Source organism: Arachis stenosperma, chromosome 8 (genome assembly GCF_014773155.1).
Source record: "Arachis stenosperma cultivar V10309 chromosome 8, arast.V10309.gnm1.PFL2, whole genome shotgun sequence".
Classification (NCBI taxonomy): domain Eukaryota; kingdom Viridiplantae; phylum Streptophyta; class Magnoliopsida; order Fabales; family Fabaceae; genus Arachis; species Arachis stenosperma.
In genome coordinates, this window is record NC_080384.1 from 52,699,501 (window position 1) to 52,722,857 (window position 23,357).

Below are 23,357 nucleotides of genomic sequence, written 5' to 3' on the forward strand. Positions count from 1 at the left end.
CTAGTATAGATTAGGAACAATCCATATTATGCCAATATCATTCAAAAATATTAACTATGACAGAACAAATACCTCTCTTTTTACAAGTTTTATGATTTCATAACCAAATACAACTCACAAAACAGACAAAATGCTACCCCCAGTGCAACAGTAATAATCATCACTCTAATTCCCCTAATTTCACCCCTAATTTCAACCCTAAATTTGTCTATCTTCTTAGCCATAATTGAGGATGCTTGCAGATTTTCCCCCCTTAATTCAGAGTCAATCCATCATCAGGTGTTGCATAACAATGCTCGAACTTCCTCTTGGCTAAACATCTTGCCACGCCCTCCCATCCTTGTTCGAGTTCATCCACCCAAACAAAGTATCTACAATCTCTTGTCCAAGAGAAAAAAAAATCCCAAATTTGTCAACTAAAACTCATAAATCATTGACTAACCTCAACAACAACAGCAGCTGTCCCTTACCGCCCATAGAGGACATCTGATGAAACATCTGTTAGGATTCGTAATTGTTCCAGACTCCATCAACACAACATCTCTCCCACAGAAACATTTGCCGTCGAGCTTCTTCTCCTTCATCTTCTTTGAACTTGAAGAACTGCTGCGAGTTCCAAAATTTTCATCTGAGTTAAATCTGCGTGATGACATCGCTGGGGTTCTGAGATCACTCTGGGTTATAGTTCGAATTGCAACAAAATTTCAGATTTGGGGTTATGGTTCGAATTGGGGAAGAGAGCTTGCTAGGGTTTTCATTTCAACCATTACCTACGTATACAACGTTCAGATCCACGTGGATTGGGCTTTGGGAGGTTCGGATTGCCATGTAGGACTATACAAACCCGAAGCAGGTGCCAACCCAAGCCAGGCTATTTTTGTCACACGGAGCCCATCTCTCATGGTTACAAAGTCAGTTTCCTTCTACGATGGATACATTTGTCAGCGTTCTGAACTATCATGGGTACAAATGGTCAATTATTCGCCATAAAATCGTTCTCTATCTTTCTTATCATGGCTACCACTTGTTGAAGATCAAACTATTTGCCTCCAAAGAGGAAACTATTGTGTGCCTTCCACACTTTCCCATAAGAGGTTAGCAGTTTCAGCCAATTTTTTCTTACCGTTTCTGCTTTTACTCATCTTCTCCAAAAATTCAGACCACCAAATTTAAGCCTCTAAAATCGTACGTGAATTGGGTATTTCAATTTCAGAGAGGCTCCACACCATCTTAAATTTTCACATATTACCAAATAATGGAGGATTGTCTCTCCACAATATAAACATAAAGAGATTATTCCACCAACTCTTATGTATAATTATAACTGACTATAATTCTACTATAAATAATTTTTCATAGAAACTTTTTTACTGGCTAGCACTGCAAATCTCAAAATTTGTTTCAGAAGTTTTTTCGGTTGGCATTAGATTGGAAGAGGTTCCAGAAGTGCATGTAAAAAATTATGAGCAATCTGATACCCTGATACCTAGACACCATTGTATAAGTATTCATTTTATCTCTTGGCCAGGCAATATAATCTTCGACATCTTTCATTTTCGTCTGTAGTATAGCTTGTACAATATTTGAGCCGAAATGAGTGTTTAATCATTGTTGATTCCAAATTATTTTTTTTACAATTAGTTGTTCTACCCATTAATTTTTAACTACAACTTTAATGAGATTTTTTTTCACTCGTTAAAAATAATGACCGTTTCTAGTGCTAGAACTTTGTTAAAACTTTATATTTAATATAAGTGAAAGTAGTCTTCTTAAATTTCTGTATCATCGAGAGAAGACCTAGGTACTTATCCTGATCTACATACAAAATAGCTGCCAATTACTCTCTAGTTTTAGTAGGAGTATTATGAACAAAAAATACTAATGACTTATCCAAGTGTTCACTTGATCATTGATAGAGAAATATACCTGTAATATATTTATTAAGTTTTTACACGCTTCTTCCGTAGCTTTACTAAAACGAATTGAGTTGTCTGCAAAAAAAAAAAAAATTAATAGGACATTTGTAATTTAGCTTCAAAATCACAATTTTGTATTTCTGTTTTTCTATGTCGAGCAGATGAGATAAATCTTTTACACAAATTAAAAAAAGATAAAAGAAAAGAATCGTCTTGTCTCAATCTTCTATATGATCGAAAGAAATCATAAGGTTAAACTTACTATTACATACTTCTTTAATTAATCTATCTTATTTTTTTATAAAAACCCAACTTTTTTATAATTGTTCACACAAAATTCCATCCCACTTGATTATGAGCTTATATCAAGTTTTAAAGCTATGTCATGTTCACAAAATCTTTTATTTTTTAAAAACTACATAAATATTTAATTAAAATTTATCGAAAAATATTTTTTTATTTTTAATACATTAAATATACTAAAAATTTAAAAAATTTAATTTTAAAATATTATTAATATAAAATAATTTTATATATACATCTAATTATATATACTACGTCCATCAAACTAATTATTTTTTATATCGTGTGCGTGAATAATTATAAAAAAAATTGTAATTTTATCGTTATGTAAAATATTTTATTGTAATTATATCCCTTTCACCGGCACCGCAGCAGTCGTCGCGTCGCGCGCCTGAGAAACCTCAGAGAACGTTGTCGTCGTGCGAGAGGCAGCGCCGTCGCCGTCGCATGAGAGGCAGAAGCGTCGCCGTCTTCGTCGCGTCATCTTCGTCGCCGTTCAGAGGAGAGTCATCTTCTTCGGCGTCCAGAGGAGAGTTCAGCCTGGCAATATTACCATTTTGCCCATCATTCCCAGAGAGATTGCACAGTAGCTTGCAGTAGCTGAAAGCCTGAAACAGTGAAAACAACACTCTCCTCAGAACCTTTCATTCTCTTTTGTTTTGTGTTGTGTTGTTCATTACTTCACTGCCAATAATTGTTGTCGCAATTTCCTTTTCCCGGAAAAAAGAAGGTCTCCTTTTTCTCAACCAACAACAAGGTTTTGTTTCCAGTGCGTCCTCCTCGATCTTGTGGTAACTCCATCACCTACTACTGTTCCATTTTCCCTTGCCGTAGTTTCGAATCCCTTGAAATTGATGCCTCGTTTTTTTTTTAAATATTATTAGGTTTTGTGTGTTTTTTTTGGTCATTTTTCTTTCCTGATTTTTACTCTGCTGACTGATTTCTATTGCCTGCTACAGGATTAGGGATTTCGTGCATGGATCCTGCTCTCAAGCTCTGTGCTTTGCTGGTTCTTAGTTTATTAGGTATCAACGGTGGATGATTTTAAAAATGTGGTTAAATTATTCTTTTTTAGTACTTAGGTGTTAGAACTTAGAACTATGCATGAGTGCATTTCTTATGGTACTAGTGAATGGTTCTTATAGTACTTTGATTGTTTTTCCTATGTTTATTGTTTTGGTGCTAGTGAATGATGCTTTTGCAAGTGATTTTGGGCACTGTGAGAGAGTTGTTAAGAGTTGGGCATACACTTCACTTGATAATGAAATCAGGGAGGATAAACACACGCTGGGGGATTTGCTGTTCTTCCTCCATGTGCCTAGGACGGGAGGGCGGACATATTTTCACTGGTAAGTTTTGTTTTGTATGATGTAGTTATTGAGGCAGCTGAATGACTTTGAGCTGTGTTGTTGACAAGTTTGTCGACCTTTGTGTTTTTGCAGTTTCTTGAAAAAATTGTATCCCAACTCTCTGGAATGCCCTCGCTCTTATGATAAGTTGCGCTTTGATCCAAGGTGCTATCTTGTTCTTACTATCATGCAGATGTAAAGAGTAGCAGCTTCTCTAAGTTCACAATATTCTTACTGTTAGTTGTAGTTTGTTCTTGAATAGCCATATTATACATACAAAAGTTTACTGTAAACTGAAAACAGATTACATATTTAGTGTTTTCTCTGTGTTTGTCAATTTGTAGCAAACCAAAATGCAGGCTGTTAGTTACACATGATGACTATAGCATAACATCCAAACTTCCGAAGGCGAGAACTTCAGTTGTTACCATACTTAGGGATCCGGTAGATCGTGTCTTTAGTATGTATGAATTTTCAATAGAGGTTGCAGCTAGATTTTTGGTGCATCCCAACTTGACATCTGCAACACAGATGACTTTACGCTTGCGCTCTAAGACCAAAGGAGTTAGTACACTGGATATCTGGCCATGGAAGTATCTAGTTCCATGGATGCGGCAAGATCTTTTTGAAAGGGTATATCATGTTTCATTTGTAAAGCTTACTAATAAGTTCTGTGTCTGACCATCTATAGTAGCATTTATTAGAGGAGGATGGATATTGCTGATATAGTAGCATTGAACAGCATATGCATCTAGCCTGGTTCTTGTGTGAAAAGTAATCTTGGACTTGCTAGGTAGTCTATGTTTAGGTGGATAACTTGTTTTTTATGGTATGATTATGACATAGATGTATTTAAACCAATTGCTTATGTTGACGATGGAAACATAAATCACCAAATTTGCCAAGGAGAAAGTAAATTATTTACTCCGTGATGTTCTCTATTTCGATGCGTTGCATATATGATTTATGTGGACCTTAAATTGACAGAGAGATGCAAGGCGCAGAAACGGACAGCATATAATAGAGAAGGATGATTATTATGACATGGAAGATTTTGCAATGCCATTATATGAATACATCAATCATCCTGCGGCCAGGGATATTGTACATAACGGAGCCACATTCCAAGTAATTCAGCTTGCATTTCTTTACAAGTATAGGGATTTTAAGTCATCATTTTATGCAATTGCCATGATATGTGTTATGCTGATTTCTCAAATAGTGGTTCAACTAGAATTTGTTGGCAAGAATTTCTTTCTTTCTTTTTTTTTGGTCAAATCTTATGTTGTTGATTATTGCCACAAGAAAATATGGATGAATATATTTTCATTTGACTATAATTTACATCACATTGTATTAATTAGTTTCTTGGTAGTGGTGACCATAATCAATAAAAAAAATTTGACTCTGACTATCAGGTTGCAGGTTTGACGAACAATTCTTATCTGGCAGAAGCACACGAAGTGCGCCATTGCGTACAGAAGTACAAGATTCTTGGCAAATATGTGCTACAAGTTGCAAAGGTAATAAATAAGCTTTGGAAGTTGTGATAATTTCAACATGTAGTTCTCAGCTTCTCCCTGTTCCTTTTCTCAATATGTGTTTCTTGTGCTTGTACATCTTGCAGAAGAAACTGGATAATATGTTATATGTTGGTCTTACTGAAGAGCATAGAGAATCTGCAACTATGTTTGCAAATGTGGTTGGTGCTCAGGTTATATCACAGCTTAATGCTCCAAACACTACCCTGGAGCTTGTTGATAAAACAGGTTAGTGTATTATATAACTTTATTAGCAATTTTCAGTTTCGGTCAAACTTTGGCGTAGGTTACAAAGGGGCTGTAAAATTAGTACAGAATTTAGAGCTAAGGCTATGTACCTGTGCATGTAATGCTTTCAGATGATATCGGCGAGCTTGTCTAATATTCTAATATCGCGTCATCTTATGTTTAGTCTTGGGCTATTGGCCGTATTTTTTACTTTTTCTTTAAAAAAAATAAAAACAAAATTCAATGACATCTATCGTTGTTGTACATGTACTGCAGAACAGAGTTCAGTTTCAGATTTTGATCCTGATAGCAGTGAACATCAGGTAAGAAGCACCTCTTTCTTGATGTTACTTGGTTATTAAAGTTTGAGTGAGGGTAAATCCCTTTTCATTAAAAAATATAAAGGGAAGCACTCTTATAGCATTTCTCCCTTCAAGACAGAATAGTACCTCAGAGACAGTAGCAAGTGAGGTTACTTCAAGTGACAGTGGTGAAGCAACAAAGTTGAAGGTAAAGATGTTTCCACAACAACTATGCCGGTTTTATGGATTTATCAAATAGTTTATTTCCAATCTCTGATTGCATGCTTATTTTTCATCGATTTCAGATGTCTGCTAAAGAGCTCATGGATGCTTATGAAGGCTGCATCTCTAATTTACGCAAGGCCCAGTCAAGCCGGCGTATCGCTTCTTTGAAGGGGATTTCTCCAGTGAACTTTACTAAGGAGGTAAATAAATAGATCTAATGCTAAAAGAATATCATTCCACAATTCTGTTCAATGAAGCATGAAACCTAGTCTTGTTGTTTGTTTGACTTGGGCATTGGATAATTTAAAAGCCTACCATTAACTTGCAGTGTTGTGCTATCCCTTGCCGATGACTTTTATGATTTTACAGGCACGTCTTCGAGTTAGTGAAGAGGTTCTCCAAGAGATACGGTCTCTTAATGACCTGGACTTAGAGCTTTATGAGTATGCAAGAGCCATTTTCGATAAACAACATAAAGCTACAATGCGGATGTTCACTGAGGTACGTGTTGAAGGTCTGATCTTTCTTCTATTTCCTCTACAGGTATTAAAATAGTTAGGATAAGTTCTATTTCCTCTACAGGTATTAAAATAGTTAGGATAAGTAACAAAAGATATATTTATTAGGCTATGAAGTTGGCTTAACTATGAATCGGCCTGTTTCTCGCGACTTGCATGTTTCCGTGTTTTTTAATTTTGATTGCTTTTTACCTTTGCTAAATGCAGCAGAGATGGGACAACATATCAAGCAATGCCTCTGGAATCACTTTCTGGAAGTTCCTTCCATTGGCAATTACTTTTGCCTTCCTCATTTTTGTATTGCTACTAATTGTAAATGTGAGAAGAAGAACGTTGAAGATTAAGTAAGAACTGTACTAAGTGCCATCTTTTTGTTCCTAGTTTTGTCCCTTCATATAGAAAGCTCAATTCTCAAGTCTTGGTTGGGGGTTCTTTCTGTTTTAACCATTTAGACATTTCGGTGCAACTATGAACTGTTATGATCATGATGGTATTTTTGTACCAACCAGTTCTACACATACAAGTATATGATTATAAGGAAAATTCAGAGCAATAGATTGGGCCCTTATTTATACTCTTCATATTCTACACTCCTATCAAAATTCCCATAGATTAAACAATGTCATTGACCCTATCATGTATCAAGTCACAGGGAATTTGTTTACAGAGATTTTTTTTTTACCACCAGTATAGTAAATTTCTTGTATCAAGCAATATGTTATTTTTCACTCTTATTTAAACACAGCTTTGCAGAAGTTGCTAACTTTATCTTGAACGAAAGGTTTTGATTTACATTGTACTGAGAAGATATAATTGAGCATTCCAAAATAGTGAAATAATTGATTGGACACTTGTACCCTTCATATTCTACAGTACACTCCTACCAAAATGCCCATTAAATCGTTGATGAATCTTGCTATCAATTGTATACACTGTGAGGTTTATTATGTAGATGTATTATTACATTAGTATTTGGATTATCCACTATATCAAAAATCATATAAATGCAATATTTAATTGGACAAATAGTGTAAAATTTTTAAAATAATATTAATTCATAAAAAATTGATTTTAATGTATGTTTAGTTTTCTAGCTTTATAGAGGCAAACCTAACTACACTTAAATGGATCAATCTTTACCTCAATAATAATGAAAAAGGATTTCAATGGAAAATGAAAATAATATTGATATATTTTTATTGATGGGATACTATGTACATAAAAAATTGATCATATTAATATTAAGTTATAAAGGAATTTCAATTCAATTTATCCAATACATTATGAAACATAATTTATTATGTAATAATTGTGTGTGTGAATAATTATAAACAAAATTGTAAATACATTACTGTGTGAAATATTTTATTATTATTATTATTATTATTATTATTATTATTATTATTATTATTATTATTATTATTATTATTTATCTAACGAATTTAGTTTTGATGCACTAAAAGTATAAAATATTTTACACAATTATGCAATTATGACCGTTTTCTTGGATAACCATTCACGCATTTAATATAAAAAATAATTATTTAAAATTAATTTTTTACCTAATACCCTCAAACACTTTTTAGTTTGAAATGCAGTATGTAACTGTAAATTTGTACTTTCACTTTTCAACAAAGGATTAACATTCAACAACCTACATACTTGTGTGGCTCTAACAAGCTTTTAACTGAAGAGATGGATAGAGAAACTGACTTCACTTTCATGAAGTCATGAGTTTTATGATTCTATCATTCCTCCCTCCTCTTACTTCCACAAACACCAACAATCTTCTTCCAACACTGAAGAAAACTCACCCTCATAATCCAAAACTTGGTGGACAAAGCAGAGTCCTACCTAATCTTCTGTCTTTGGCCCTTGCAGCTTCAACATTAATCTCTCCCTTCCATTATTCACTTGCAATTCCTTCCCTCAATTCTCAATCATTCCCTCCACCAATCTCTCCCACAACTCCTTTCTCTCAATCCAAGAACTTACAGCTTGGACTGGAAAATGGGTATGTCAAAATTCTCAATTATTCATCATATATTGCCTTGTCTATTTTTTATTTTTAGTGAATATCCAAATTGTTCTTCTAGAATTCTTTGTTGAATATTTTGCCATCTAATTAGTTTTTATTTTAGAGAATTATTTTTATCAGATAAATTAGTTCAGTTGTACTTTCTAGAAGTCTTGAGAATTACTTAGACAGAATTTCTGAGAGAACAAATTTGTTTCATAATGATATTTTTAAGAATTAAGATTGCGTTTATTTTTAAGAATAGGATAAGATAAGACAATGGGAATAAGTTTTATGTATAAGTGAAATTTGTTAGAGAGTAAAGTGTCTAATTTGAACTAATTTAAATATTTATTCTTTAAACTTATATATTAGACTAAGTTTTATGTATAAGTGAAATTTTGCTCAATTTTGTAGTTTATAGCATGTTTTATAGTGTTTTTTTTTTTATTTTATAAAAAGGACTTATAATTACCAAAAATCTTTTTGTATTATTATTATTCTGTTGCAGAAAAATTAGACCATGTCCATCATTCAATCCAGGATGTATATCAACAAATGCTAAGTCTTCATCATTTGCACTCCCTTGGACAATTCCAGAAAATTCCTCAGACAATGCTATTGAGGTTACTATATATTATATCATTAATCATTAATTAATCAAAAGTGCCCTGTGTTTCTATTTGCATTTTACATTTATGTCTTCTAGCCATTCCTGATGATCATCTCTTGAATTTTCTCCCCTTTTTTTTTTCCAGAAATTGCGGGAAGCAATACTAAAGACCCAGAAAAATGTGAAATTTCAGGCTGTGGAAGATACCCCTGATGGTAATGCATATTGCACTGTGAAGACTTAATGCATGTTTGATTTTATATCAACTTTTTATAATTTAATCATTCTTTTCAAAACTTCTATCATAAACTCTTTTGAGCTTTGAACACAGCATAAGCTAGTCTAAACTAATGTAACTTGCTCTATTCATCTTTTAATTAATATACACATTTGTTAGGGTAAAAGATATTTTTTGTCTTTGAAGTTCAGCAAAAATTTTAAAAATACTCTTAAATTTTATTTTGTTTCAAATTTGTCTTAAAATTTTTTTATTTGCATCAAATATATCTCCAACAGCTAAATTTTCAAAAAATTTAAGACCAATCTAACAAAAATACATGAAAAATTGAAAATTATGCTTCATTTATTTGTGTTGAAGGTTGTTTTTATGAAATTGTTGTTGAATTAGTCCTAAATTTCTTTAAAAATTAGTTGTCATAAATATATTTAATGCAAATCAAATATTTTTTTAATAAAATTAAAGCAAAATAAAATCCAAAAATATTTTTAAAATTTTTAGCCAAACTTTAGAAATAAAAACAATAATGATATAGGAAGTTACATTAATTACCAAAAGTGTCATGATTCATGAACCATTTCTCCTTAAAGGTTAAACTATTAAATAGCCGACCATGTATTGTTATATATCTTACCCATTCTTAATATCAAATTGTAAATTATATTTAGATTTATCTTTGTCTTATAATGAAATTCTATCTTAATTTACAAGAATGAGAATTGTCATGTAAGTTATTTCATAACGTAAATATTAGAGTTTTTATAACAAAAAAATAAAGTTTGGTTTTTATTATATATAAAAAAGAATTTTAATATAAAACAAAAAAAAAGGAAAAATGAATTTATGTAAACTTCACGGATCAACTCTAAAAGAGGCTCTTTCAGTCTTTGGTGAAATAGAATGTTAGATATAACTATTTGTATCACTATCCACTAATTTAAACTTTTGAAATAAAATTTTAGATATTTTATTCATATAAATTCTAACACCATGTTATGAACTATTTTCTTAAAAAATTAAAATGTCATAAAAAATAAATAATTATATATCTAACAAAAAAAATAATATACCATAAGCAACAATTTAAGAATGAAGTTCTATTTAGGTTTAATTATTCTATTAGTTCATATAATTTTATTGAATTTTCAATTAGGTTCTTATATTTCTTTTTTTTTTTAATTGAGTTCCTATATATTATATCAGATTTTATAATTAAGTTTATGCCGTGACAAAAACGTTGAAACTAACCGAATATTCTATTAAATTATAAAGAATATTCAGTCAAATGTTAAGTATATTCATTTTGTTTAATAGAATATTCTGTTAATTCTACCATTTTTGTTACAAAATCTAATATGTTACAAGAATCAAATTAAAAAAAAAGTACTGGAACCTAATTGAAAATTTGGTGAAATTATAAAGACCGACAAAATAATTAAACCTTCTATTTATTATAACTTTATTAATACTAGGAATAATCCATATATATGCAGGGCAATATTTGCAAGCAGAAGTTGATGGAGGGTTTGATAGAGATGTACTTGAATTTCTAGTGAAAGGTGATGTGGTTTTATACAGATGTATGGCAACAAAAGTAACTTATGTATACCCTTTCACAACAGCATTTGGAGATTCTAAGGGTCAAGAATTAAGACTCAAGCAAATTGGAGACCAATTGGGATGGTATGCTCCAACTTTTGATTCCATGCAAGAACAAGAATAATTATTTGTATCAAACTAGCAAAGTTCATTCATTATTGATTCAATGTCATCAACACAATTCTCATATATCAAATATATAAATAACAAAGTTCTATTATATTTTACATTTTAGTATTATTAATCTCAGAGTCTCAAACTCACCAAGACAGAAACATATTTCTGGATATTATTCAATATTTTTTGTTTTAATGTGTCATAAAATTATTTATTTTAAAATTTAAATCGACAAAAATAAATATATGAATAATTATATTTCTAACAGGCTTTTATATGTAACAAATTTTTATTTTAGGTTTAGGTGAAATTTTTATGTAGATTTTTTTTATATTGTTTATATCATATTGAAATTCTTTTCTTTTGGAAGTAATAAGAGACAAATTTTAAATCTTTTAGTTATAAAATATTCTGACAATATATTATAAAATGATTTATTCTAAAATTTAAATTGATAAAAAAATATATAAATATTTTAGCTGCATTCCACTTAACTAAAATAAATAGTTGCAAATACCTTAGAACAACACGGAATAATTAATAATTTAATATTCTATGTACTTTCCAAATTTTAAACCAAGGTAGAGAATTTCCTGTGAGGAAGGATGGTAAATTACTACTTAATCTTAGGCATTGGGAATAAAGAAATCAATAGTATTGCCCTTTTATGACTAACAGAGGAAAAACATAATTTTTTAAATTATTTTTGAAAAAAAAATTGACAAAAAATGCTAGTTATATATGTTACCATAGATGTAAATATCATAAATATCTTTTATTCATATTTAAATTTTATTCACTTATTATAAGTTCAAATGACTTATCATCATATATAACCAGTTGTTAATAACTGCCAATACTATAATATATACATATGTGTGCTTCTGAACCACATTCTTCTACACAAAAATCATCATTATTTCTTAGTTTTTATAATTTTAAAATATATTTTTTAATATTTTTTCAGCATCACATACCAAAGGTTGAGCCCTACATGATGTGATGGATCACTAAAAGGCCTGATATTTCTTTGGGAGTATTGGCAAGAAGGACAGTTAACAAAAACCAAATAATAAAAAAGACTAATTATATCATTATTATTAAAAAGAACTTATTTAAATAAAACTTATAAAGAAGGACCAACATCATTATTATTAAGAAGAACTTATTTAAATAAAACTTATAAAGAAGGACCAACATATTATTTTAAAAGGACAATAACGTTATTAATTAATCTCTAATGATATTTTAAATATCAAACAAAAAAAATCTTTTTAATTTTTTCAGTTTCAATTCATTATTCATCTTTATTTTTAGTGTAATTTTAATTTTTTTCACAAAAAAAATCACGTATCAAAATTAATTATCAAAGATAATTCAAAGAATAACCATAACCAAGTCTCAAGGCAAAATAAATTTGTATATAAAAAAATATCTTAGATTTTTTAAATTAGGCTATAAAACTTACTTTGTTAATTGGTGATTTCTTTTTTTTTTTGATAAATTTCTTCAATTGATTCTCTATTTTTAAGTATAAATAGAATTAGAGACTTAGATGAGTAAGATTTTAGATATTAAAATATTTATAAAAGAAGATTAAAAATTTAGAGTTATTAAATTTAGGGATTTAGAAATAAAAAAAAAACGAATTAGGGTTTTTTTTATATTTTTTAATGTTAAAAATTGAGTAAAGATATTATTGTCTATTTAAAATAATTATTTAATCCTTTTTCTTGAATTGATTTAAATTGGTATTTTAAAATAATTTTAATATAATTAGTCCTTTTTAATAATTATTTTTTGTTAGTGGTCCTTGGGATTAAATTTTCCCTATTTCTTTTGAGACTCCAACACCTTTAATAGAATAATATCTTCCAAAGAAGTATCAATTCCATGATGGAAAGTGATGAAGAGAGAGACACTAAGAAATATCTTTACTATAATTACAAAACTATCATCTTTAGTATTAAGATATAGGCTATCACAAATATCCAGCAGTTTAAAAGTATTCTTCAATGGATTTTCTCTTAATAAGAAAGATATTTTCGTCCTTACAAAATTTTGGATATATTAAGTTAACATACATTTCTTTCTATATCACTAAATCAGATATAAAATTTATAGTCAACATTTAAACTGGTCCCTAAAAGATTTTAAACAGGATCTTTTATTTTTAAGAAATTTTTATTATTTTAAAATTATTTTTATTAGATATATATATATATTAATTTTTTTATTATTTTAAAAGAAACTAATTTATATTATATTAATAGTTTTTTAAATTAATTATCTTATAATAAAATTTATTAAAAAATTTATTTGTTCAACATACATATTAAAATTTTAATTGAAAGTGATCAAAAGACTAATCTATTCAATAAAAATAATTTTTAAGACTTTCAGTGTAACAAAAATTTGTTGATGATCTATTTTAAAATTTATTAGAGATTAATTGGGATGATACTAATAGGCATGTATCAATATGAGAGATATTTTTGTAATCTTTTTATTTTTAATGTGATAATATATATAAAGAAAACAATGGTAAATATTTTTAATTAAATGCACATCAAAACTTTTTCACCATATAAGAGGTAATACTTATATCTTATGTATACTTTACATTAAATCTAATTATACAAAATAAAAAAAATGTATATTGAATCAATTTAAAAATATATAGTGCTAATACACACACAAAATGACAAATATAATCTAAATAATACTTTTATTCAACAATGGCTAAAGCTCATTTAGTCAAATATGTTAAATTATCTAACGATTTTTAACTATTAATTTTATATAAACACAACTGCACGTGAGTCTCGAGATACATGACTGCATATCTTCCTTCATTATATATATTGGTTATAATGCTAACTTGACAAGTTAACCCCACAATCATTCAAGAAAATTAGTGGCAAAAGGGAGCAAAATATAGAGCAACCTGAAGCATGGTTGTTTCAATGCAGAAGAAGAACAAGTTGAAGGAGTTGATAGGACACAAATGGGTAGTGTTTGTGTGTGCAATATGGGACATGTCATTTGCAGGAACATCATACATGTTTGGGAGCATTTCTCCAGTGATCAAGAGCAGCATGGGATACAATCAGCAACAAGTGGCGTTCTTGAGTGTTGCAAAGGATCTTGGTGACAACGTTGGACTCCTTGCTGGTAAGATCAGTGAGGTTTCACCAACTTGGAGGGTCATTCTTGTTGGGGTTATTCACAATGTTTTTGGTTATGGCCTTGTTTGGCTTGTTGTCACTCATAGACTTCCTTCTTTGCCTTTGTGGATGGTAAGTTAGTTAGTTACTTACTCACTATCCAAATTTCTTTTGAGTAAATTTGTTCACCATAAATAGTAATTACTTCATTTAAAAATAATTTTGTGAATAGTTAGATAATTCAGTCAAACACGGTTGAAATATCTAACGGTTTACAATATCACTTTTTTATAAAAATGCGAAATAGCTACTATCATAAATTAGTATAATGTGGTACCTTAATTTTTAATATTTTTTTAGTTTAAAACGATTCTTTTGTTAAACCATTTCTTACAAATAGTTTAATGCCTAATGACACTTAAGATATTTATATTTTAGTTATTATTTTTGTATAAAAATATCTTTAATCTTTATGTAAATGATATTTTTAAAATATGTCACAATTGTTTAATTTTAATTTATGCGTAAAATCAATGAAGTATATTTTAGAAACTTACTCTTTGATTTTGTTAATTGTTGAAATCCTAATACTGCATTTTTTCGGTTAATTTTTGAAGTTGAATTAGGTATAGTCGTAAGATTAATGAATGATTAGTGCATTATTACTCTTTTAGGTTTAAACTATATATGTCTACCATTATTTCTCAATTATTACCCCCTTAATAGTGCTATATATTGTTTACTATTTTAATTTGTTTGCGCAGATAATGATTAATAAAAAAATCTGTTAGTTGGTTCGTGGATATTATGTCTTTCTAACTTTCTTTGTCCTGTTCAAGAAGTTGTTGAAATGTGGAGAGGTTTACAATGACCACAAAGTGTTTGATAAAATTCCTAAACGAAAAAATTCAGCATATGATCTATTATAACCTTGAGAGACTTCACATAATATGTTATTATCATATATCAACAAGGTCACATTTATCTTACTTAATTCATATTACTATGCATTTTTAACTTGATTATATCTTGAGTTTCTTCTAATTGCTATACTTTTTTTTTCCAATTCATATTCTGTCAATACTTTCTTAACATGACAGTGATTTGCAGCTATGCTTTTTCATCTTCTTGGGACAAAATGGATCTACATATTACAACACGGCCGCGCTAGTTTCTTGTGTGCAAAGTTTCCCGGAGAGTCGAGGGCCGGTGGTGGGGATACTGAAGGGTTTTGTTGGCTTAAGTGGCGCAATATGGACTCAAATTGTTGCCATGATCAGCTTCCCTGATCAAGCATCTCTGATTTTTGTCATAGCAGTTGGGCCTGCTATGGTTTCTTGCGCTCTCATGTTCATCATAAGGCCTGTCGAAAGCTACAACAAGCAATCTTCTAGATCCTCTGAGGATGGTTCCGGCTTCATGTTCATCTATAGTGTTTGCCTTCTATTAGCAGCATATCTTATGGGGGTTTTAATGCTAGAAAACATGTTCAATTTGGACCACAACACCATTACATTAATTGCGATTGTTTTGATCATTCTCATTTTGCTTCCAATTATAGTTCCTATCTTTATGGTTTTCTTTACTCAACCTCAAAATCTAGATCAAGAAAGCCTTCTTCAACCAGAAACAAGAACAAGTACATCAACGCGTGTGGTAGATGGTGAGACTAGTGCAAGTTCTTGCCTTGTCAAAGAAGATAAAGCTCAAAAGCAAACAGGGCTGCCAGTAACCGAAAGGCAAGGGAAAATTGTTAAGTTTCAAGCTAAGCTTTCGCGAGTAATCTCTGAAGCTGTGAAGAAATTGAAGCAGAAGAATGGGCCGCATCGAGGAGATGATTTCACCCTATCACAAGCATTGATGAAGGCTGATTTCTTGATCATGTTCTTCTCTATTGTCTTGGGGTGTGGATCAGGTTTGACAATGATCAACAACATGGGTCAGATTTGCCAGTCCTTGGGAGACAACAATGTCAATGTGTATATATCAGTTATCAGCATATCAAACTTCCTCGGCCGAGTCGGCGGCGGCTTTTTCTCAGAGGTTATAGTAAGGTTTGCCCTCTTCCTTCTTGGTTTGAATTTTTAGTACAACCTAGTGTTTGGTTGTGAGTTTCGATTTTGGATAGGAAAAACAGGATCAGAAGGGTTTGAAAGTTGAAGTGTAAAGCTTAGTTCATTTTATACTTCAATTATTTCACATCCTTATTACCTTTCCCTCCAAAGTCAGAACTCCAAATCCTATAATCCCTCTACTGATGTACCCTTTTTCCCTAAATAGAAATTTTGCATACTCGAGACTTCTTGCATTGGCAGTGGTTCAAGGAATGATGGCAGTGGGACTCTCCTACTATGCCATGGGTTTGGTTGGTCAAGTTTATGTAGTGGCCATATCAACGGGTTTTGGCTATGGTGCACACTGGTCAATTGCAATTGCTGCAGCTTCGGAGATATTTGGCTTGAAGAACTTTGGAACTTTGTACAATTTTCTCACTGTGGCTAGCCCAACCGGATCTCTATTTTTGTCCGGATTCGTCGCCAGCAAAATATATGACTACTATGCAGAGCAGCAAGCAAAACAGAGAATGCAGAGTCTTAAGGCCTCATTGAACTTTACATTGCCTTATGTCGCAAGAAACGAAGAATCGCTTGTTTGTGAAGGAAACATATGCTTTTCCCTAACATGTATAATCTTTGCAGTGGTTTGTCTGTTCGCTGCAGCTTTGAGCTTGATCTTAGTCCACCGGACTAAGAGGTTCTATGCGCAGCTTCATGTGAAGTCTCTATCTTGAGTAGTGTCATTAAGGTTGCTTTCGAAAACTGTCTCAGGATAGAAATATAGATATCGAGCGACACAAACCTATTTGTGCAAGAAAATAGGTGTCTCAGAATATATTTTTTGGCCACCATATAGGACAATGGAGACAGATTCAGTGTTTTTGAATTCAATGTCTTGAAGTTACAAAGATCCTAGGTTTGAATGTTGTATTGGATGTGTACATGGTCTATTATGTGTAATTGTTGTGGCCTTTCTTGTCCAAGATTGTTTTATTCATATTGCCTATGTGAGCTTGCTTATATAGAAATCCCTTCTTGGAGATCATATGCAAGAATATGTCCAAATCAAAATAATAAAAAAGAATTTTGTATCTCCTTTTACTCTTAGCTTGAAGATCTTTGAAACCCACTACATACTTTTGGAGTTTTAGGTTAGTTTATTGATAAATAAGAAGAATTTTACGGCTAATTTTTTTTATATGAAAAAAAAATTGTGTGTAATTCATCATTATGGATCATTGGTGTGTTTTTCTTAAATATGAATTTTTTTTTAAATTTTGAGTAATAAATCGGACCTTCAAATTTGGGAGAGTAGAGAAATCTGAGGGTCAGATTTCATAGGATTATAAATCTGAGAGTCAGATTTGTATATTGAAAAAAATTTAAAATAAAAACTCAAATCTGACCCTCAAATTTGTATTATTTTAAAAAAAAAAAAAATTTAACCACAAATCTGACGTCAGATTTGTGGTTATCAACAAAAAAAAAAAAAAAAACACTACAAATTTGACCCTCAGATTTGTGGTGTCCATATAAATAAAAAACACACAAAGTTTTCACCTTATTTAAAAACACCACCTTCTACCCCCATATTAAAAATACAAAACGGAATTTTACATCGTTGTATAATCAAATTTGTTCTTTTAGATGACCATTTACGTGATCAAAATAAAATATAGTTATTTTTATTAATGTAGTATTACGTAATTAGATGCATATGTAAAACTATTTTATACTGGCATTGCATCAAAATTAAATTCTAAATAAGAATTTAACTTTACGATAAATCATATTTTAAAAGATATTTTCTAATTAGCTATGGGCTGGATAATTGAAACCGAGGCCTTGTTGTTGTCATTTTTGTGGATTTGGGCCTCTGACATGTTGTTTGAAAAGATATTATTGTATTTATTGTTGTGTGTGGAATATAAAATTGAAACGAGAATTAACTTGGTCGAGTGGTCAACTCACTCGTCCGTTTAAGTAAGTGTCTAGGATTTGAATTCTGCTTTGTGTATGCAATAACTTATTGGCCAACGACAAACCCTTAAATAGAACTCAAATTCGCGACAGATTAATTTTTAGTTTATTGGACTGAAAGATACCGTAGACAACTAACAAAAATTTAGAATAAAAGACAAATAAGTCTCTGACCTTAAATGCGGACATTTTTGTCCCTTAAGATTGAAAAATACATTTAAATTCCTCACCTTATAAAATGCGTGACAATTATACCCCTCCGTCGAGTTGGGGTTCAAAACGGCAACGAAGAATGTTGACCTGGAAGGGGTGGAGACTGAACTGCCCGTTTTGCCTGATGATATGAATGGGGAACAAATTATTAATGGACAAATTCGTCCTTATGCTCCAAAACGAATATATTTAATTTATGTTTCTATGATAATAATATATTTATTGTTATTATTACATGTTATAATGATAATTATATATTTTTTATATTTATTAAAAAAAATTTACTAAAAATTATGTAGCTATTGCTAAAACTTTTTAACGATAAAGTATAAGCCAATTAAAATTCAATTTACGATAAACATATTAACAACTATTTTTATTACCACTAAAAATAAATAAATGATCGTTAAAAATTATTTTTGTAGTAATGATTTGATATATGTTCTCCTTTCTAAATTTGTATACATCCGTATTTATTATATTAATAGCATTAAAGTTTGAATTTAATATTCATATGTCATCAAACTCGTTGTTTACTTTTGCCCTGGAAATAGGATGAGTTAATGGATACTGTGACTATCTTGTCCTACGTGAAGAATTCTAATATAAGTCATGAGGATTTTGGTGTCTCTAAAAGTCAAAATAAAGCATTAATGGAAGAGTTAGGTTTTTTATTTAAATAAAAAATTTCATATTTCTTAGTTTATGTTATAGGAAAGGAAACTACATACATTTTTGTGCATTATGTTAAAATATAATTTCGCATTAGCGAAATTGAGAAAGAAAAGTAACTAGTATTTAAAACTATGGCTTAAGAAATCTTCTTCTAATACACAAATCTAATTATGCATGAAAATTAAACACTTTATATATTTATCATAAATTTTTTTATAATTCTTATTTTATTTGTCACTCTTAAATTGAGATGATCACAATATAAACTTATTTTTAGAAGGAATAGATATTGTAAGTTTGTAACTGTTATTTTGAAATACGATTTCTTTCTTCATAATTTTTACAAACATACAATATAACAAATTTATACGTGAATTAGAATGGCATTATAAAAAATGGAAGTAGAATTTTGATTTCTTATTTTTAGATTATAATTAGTTGTTAAATGTTATATATATATATATATATATATATATATATATATATATATATACTATTTTCTTATGTATACTACCTTGTATTTTTAATTTAAAGCTTTTGAATTTAATACATTAAAATTACACACTAAGTAAAGTTATAGAAAAAAAATAAAGGTGAAAAGTTTGTCTTTTGTGTATAAAAAAAAGTATACTTAATAGTATACCAAAGAGTAGTACAAATATAATTTTCAATATAAATAAGGTGATTATTTATATAAAAATATTTTTATATAAAAATAATTACTAATAATTATTAGATAATTTAACATATTTAATTAATTAAACTATTTAGTATTAATAATCAACTACCAAAAATAATATTACACATGTTTATAACTTAATTGTTATTCTTCGCATGAAGATTAATCACCTCAAAATAATACCAAAAATATTATATATAAGTACAATAAAATTAGTTGTAATGTATTTATATGTAAATATATATTATTTAATTTATTTTTAATATGTATTTTATATTTTAATATTTATTTTATATTAGTAACTGATTTTAATATATATTTAATAAAATTTGAAATAAAATAAATACTCACGTGTAATTATTTTCATGTGAAATTCATTAGCTGAGAGTACTTGAAAAAATTTTGGAGAAGGGAAAAAATTTTGTAACATAAAAATTATATAAATAATATTTATATTAAATAAAATTTATAAACATAATTATTCATAAATTTATTACTAATATGATAATAAATAAATAACTATGTAAATTAAATAAATATTATAAAATACTTTAGAAATTTTTGAATTAAAATTATAAAATAAATAATTATATAAATAAAAATATGTTTTTATAATTAATTCTAATATTAAAATTGTAAAATCTAGTTGATAATGAGAATAATAAATAATAATGAGAATGGAATTTTAATTTGTATAAATAAGTTAATAAAATTTTTAATTTGTAAAAATGCATTGAAGTCTAAATCCAAGATGTTATTGTAAAAAAATAATTATACAGATAAAAGAAATTAATTTTACTACAACTAATTTTAACACTAAAATGATAAAATCTTGTTGATAATGAGAATGAGATTTTAATTTGTATGAATAAGCCAATAAGATTTTTAATTTGTAAAAGTCCATTAAAATTAAGTCTAAGATATTAATGTTTAAAATTAAAAATAATTAAAGTTTTGAATTTAGATTTGACGATTTAAAATTTAGGATTTAAGGTTTATATATAATTCAGAGTTTAAAATTTAGAATTTAGTATTTAACAATTAAATTTTAAAATTTATAATTTAATATTTACGCTTTAGAGTTGAAAAAACATTACACTCCTTAGTTACTTTCTCTAGGATTTAATAAAAATTTTCCACATATTATTTTTATTTTTTTTATTTTTTTCATCTAATGAACTTAATTCTAATTTGATTAGTGATACACATATTTATTAATAATAGATCAAATAATATGTGGGAATTTTTTATTTGAATAAATTAAATAAATATTTTATTTTCTGAAATAAATAATTTTAAAAATTATTAGAAAAATACATTAGCATCTCTTATCTTGTTTATACCGTAAACGAGATCATTTTACCTGTATCGAGATATGTGCATTTTTTTCAATTTTCATATATCTTCTTACTGTAAACAAGATACATAAAAAATTATCTCGTTTATAGTGTAAACGAGATATGTGTATTTGTAAATATAAAAATATAATTTTTAAAAATAATAGAAAATATTAATAATTTAAATTAAATCAAACTCTTAAAAATAAAATATTTCAAATAATAAGAAAGATAAGCAGTTTCAAATAATAAAAAAGATGGGCAGTTTCAAAATAACAGAAGAAATATGTGATTTTAACTAATTAATTAATAAACTTGGTCCAGTGGTTAGCTCACTAGTTTGCTTAAGCAAATATTGGGGGTTCGAATCCCGCCCTTTTATTATTTGAATTGATTTAGTATAAATTCTAATAAAAAACGTCTATTAATTCTTCCCATCCAAGAGCTATCAGTGTAAACTACTAATGCATTGACACATGTTCTTCTACACATATAAAAAGAATTTCATTTCTACACCATAAAATGCACCTTATATTTAATAAGTATTTTAGGAGCAAATATAACCACTTATTCCGTTATTCTCAAACTTTATTATAAGTTTAAATAATAACGTGAATTAATTTAATAACAATGTTACATAATCAGTAAATATTATTATTTTTTATTAATATTTAATCAATAATAATTTACATATAAAAAATATATAATTTATTAAAATTTTATACACATAAATTAATACAATTTACATCATATTTTTTAGAATTTATATATAAATTAATAAAATTTATTTATTAAAAATAATTTTAATATTTATACTGACCAAATAATAACTAAAAATTACTGTCCCAAGAATTTATTATAATTTAATAATTGTTGTAAAATAAATAAAAGATATATTAAATATAAAATAAAGATGTATAAATAGAAGACTCTGTTATTAATATAATTAGTTCAATAATATATATATATATATATATATATATTATATATATATATATATATATATATAATAATATTATATGTTGTATTGTGTATATATATACAAAGATAGAAAGAAGTATTAAAAATAAAGAGAAAGAGAATTGCATTTGTTTATTGTTATTATCTCAATATAATAAAGATGATTAATATTGCTATTAATATTATATGTAAAGAATAATAGAAAATAGAATTTAAAATACTTATAAAAGAAGAAAAAGAATTGTAGTAGAAATATAAGGAGAAGAGTATTTGATTGCAACATAAGAAAAGAATAAATTTCTTATTTTTTGCTTTTTTTTTTCGGAGGCAAATGCCTCTATTTATACATATATGAGGAGGATCAATTTTAACATTCATTAATTATTATTCCTTCTTTGAGAATGTGAGTTCTATATGAAAATGGACATCCACGTCCCATTCTTATCACAGTAATAATAGTATCTTTGTAAGATGGCATAGTCTTTAAGAGTTGGATACTGTAAATCATAGCCACCAATTTCGGTCGGATATTGATTTGTGATCCTAATCATACTTGGTAATAGAACTCTCATAATCCAATGATTTACTTAAGGAAACATTAATCATATACATCTGCATTTAAGAAAAAACAAAATTGAGGTCATCACCATAAATTGGTTAAGAAATTAAAATGTTTGGATCTGTACTAAATAGTTTTTTTTTTTAAATAGGAATGCATTTTCTTTAGCATACCCATAAATAATATAAATATATATATATATATTTTTTTTGTTTTTATACGAGTTAGTTACTTCATTGAAGCACCGTTTCACAAACACAACGTTTCACACGCAAGGCTTCGTTTGAACACAAGAATAATAATAATAATACTCAGAAGAGTTGCACACACAATTTTCAAATATTTATTTTTTATCACTAATAATTAGTTTACAAAAGGATAAAATTAACAAAAATATCCATATGATAACTGACCAAGTTCTTCGAATGAAAAATGATAACTCTGCTACACTTTTAGTTAGGCCATAACGATATTACCCTTAGTTAATTATTATAATACATCTTCTAAAATAATTTAATATCATTCAACATTATTAAATGGTAATATATATATATTCACATTGTTAATGTAAAGGAATTTTAGAGAGACAATTATTATATATTGACATATGGACAAAAATAACTAATTTTTTAAATTTATTAATTAAAAAATTATCTAAGAGTTAGAATCTTAGATCACCTACTCTACTTATGATTTACAATTTATTACCTTTAAGTTTATACTCTGAGTGTCGGCGTTTTAGAATTGTCTATGACTTTCTTAGA

The 23,357-nt window shown here is 28.4% G+C and overlaps 3 protein-coding genes across 5 annotated transcripts; all 3 read left to right on the plus strand.

Moving 5' to 3' along the window:
- The first annotated feature begins 2,543 nt into the window (after window positions 1-2,543).
- On the plus strand, window positions 2,544-6,963 carry LOC130943662 (protein-tyrosine sulfotransferase-like). Of its 2 annotated transcripts, none has more exons than XM_057871636.1 (13): window positions 2,544-3,010; window positions 3,179-3,244; window positions 3,406-3,568; window positions 3,662-3,733; window positions 3,913-4,201; window positions 4,556-4,696; window positions 4,987-5,091; window positions 5,196-5,337; window positions 5,614-5,660; window positions 5,779-5,847; window positions 5,945-6,064; window positions 6,234-6,365; window positions 6,590-6,963. In XM_057871636.1, the coding sequence occupies exons 2-13, from the start codon at window positions 3,196-3,198 to the stop codon at window positions 6,728-6,730; spliced, it is 1,470 nt and encodes a 489-aa protein (XP_057727619.1). In that variant the 5' UTR covers window positions 2,544-3,010; window positions 3,179-3,195; the 3' UTR covers window positions 6,731-6,963. The 2 variants fall into 2 exon arrangements, with proteins under 2 accessions (XP_057727619.1, XP_057727620.1); XM_057871637.1 differs by having other exon boundaries at window positions 6,593-6,963.
- Window positions 6,964-8,066: 1,103 nt separating this feature from the next.
- Window positions 8,067-11,058, plus strand: LOC130946437 (thylakoid lumenal 17.9 kDa protein, chloroplastic). Its single transcript, XM_057875187.1, has 4 exons — window positions 8,067-8,396; window positions 8,911-9,025; window positions 9,158-9,227; window positions 10,744-11,058. Exons 1-4 carry the CDS (start codon window positions 8,113-8,115, stop codon window positions 10,971-10,973), a joined length of 699 nt encoding a protein of 232 aa, XP_057731170.1. The 5' UTR covers window positions 8,067-8,112; the 3' UTR covers window positions 10,974-11,058.
- A 2,724-nt stretch (window positions 11,059-13,782) lies between these two features.
- On the plus strand, window positions 13,783-17,187 carry LOC130944829 (protein NUCLEAR FUSION DEFECTIVE 4-like). Of its 2 annotated transcripts, none has more exons than XM_057873377.1 (3): window positions 13,783-14,265; window positions 15,244-16,187; window positions 16,414-17,187. In XM_057873377.1, the coding sequence occupies exons 1-3, from the start codon at window positions 13,921-13,923 to the stop codon at window positions 16,922-16,924; spliced, it is 1,800 nt and encodes a 599-aa protein (XP_057729360.1). In that variant the 5' UTR covers window positions 13,783-13,920; the 3' UTR covers window positions 16,925-17,187. The 2 variants fall into 2 exon arrangements, with proteins under 2 accessions (XP_057729360.1, XP_057729361.1); XM_057873378.1 differs by lacking the exon at window positions 13,783-14,265 and adding an exon at window positions 14,326-15,107.
- Window positions 17,188-23,357: the final 6,170 nt, after the last annotated feature.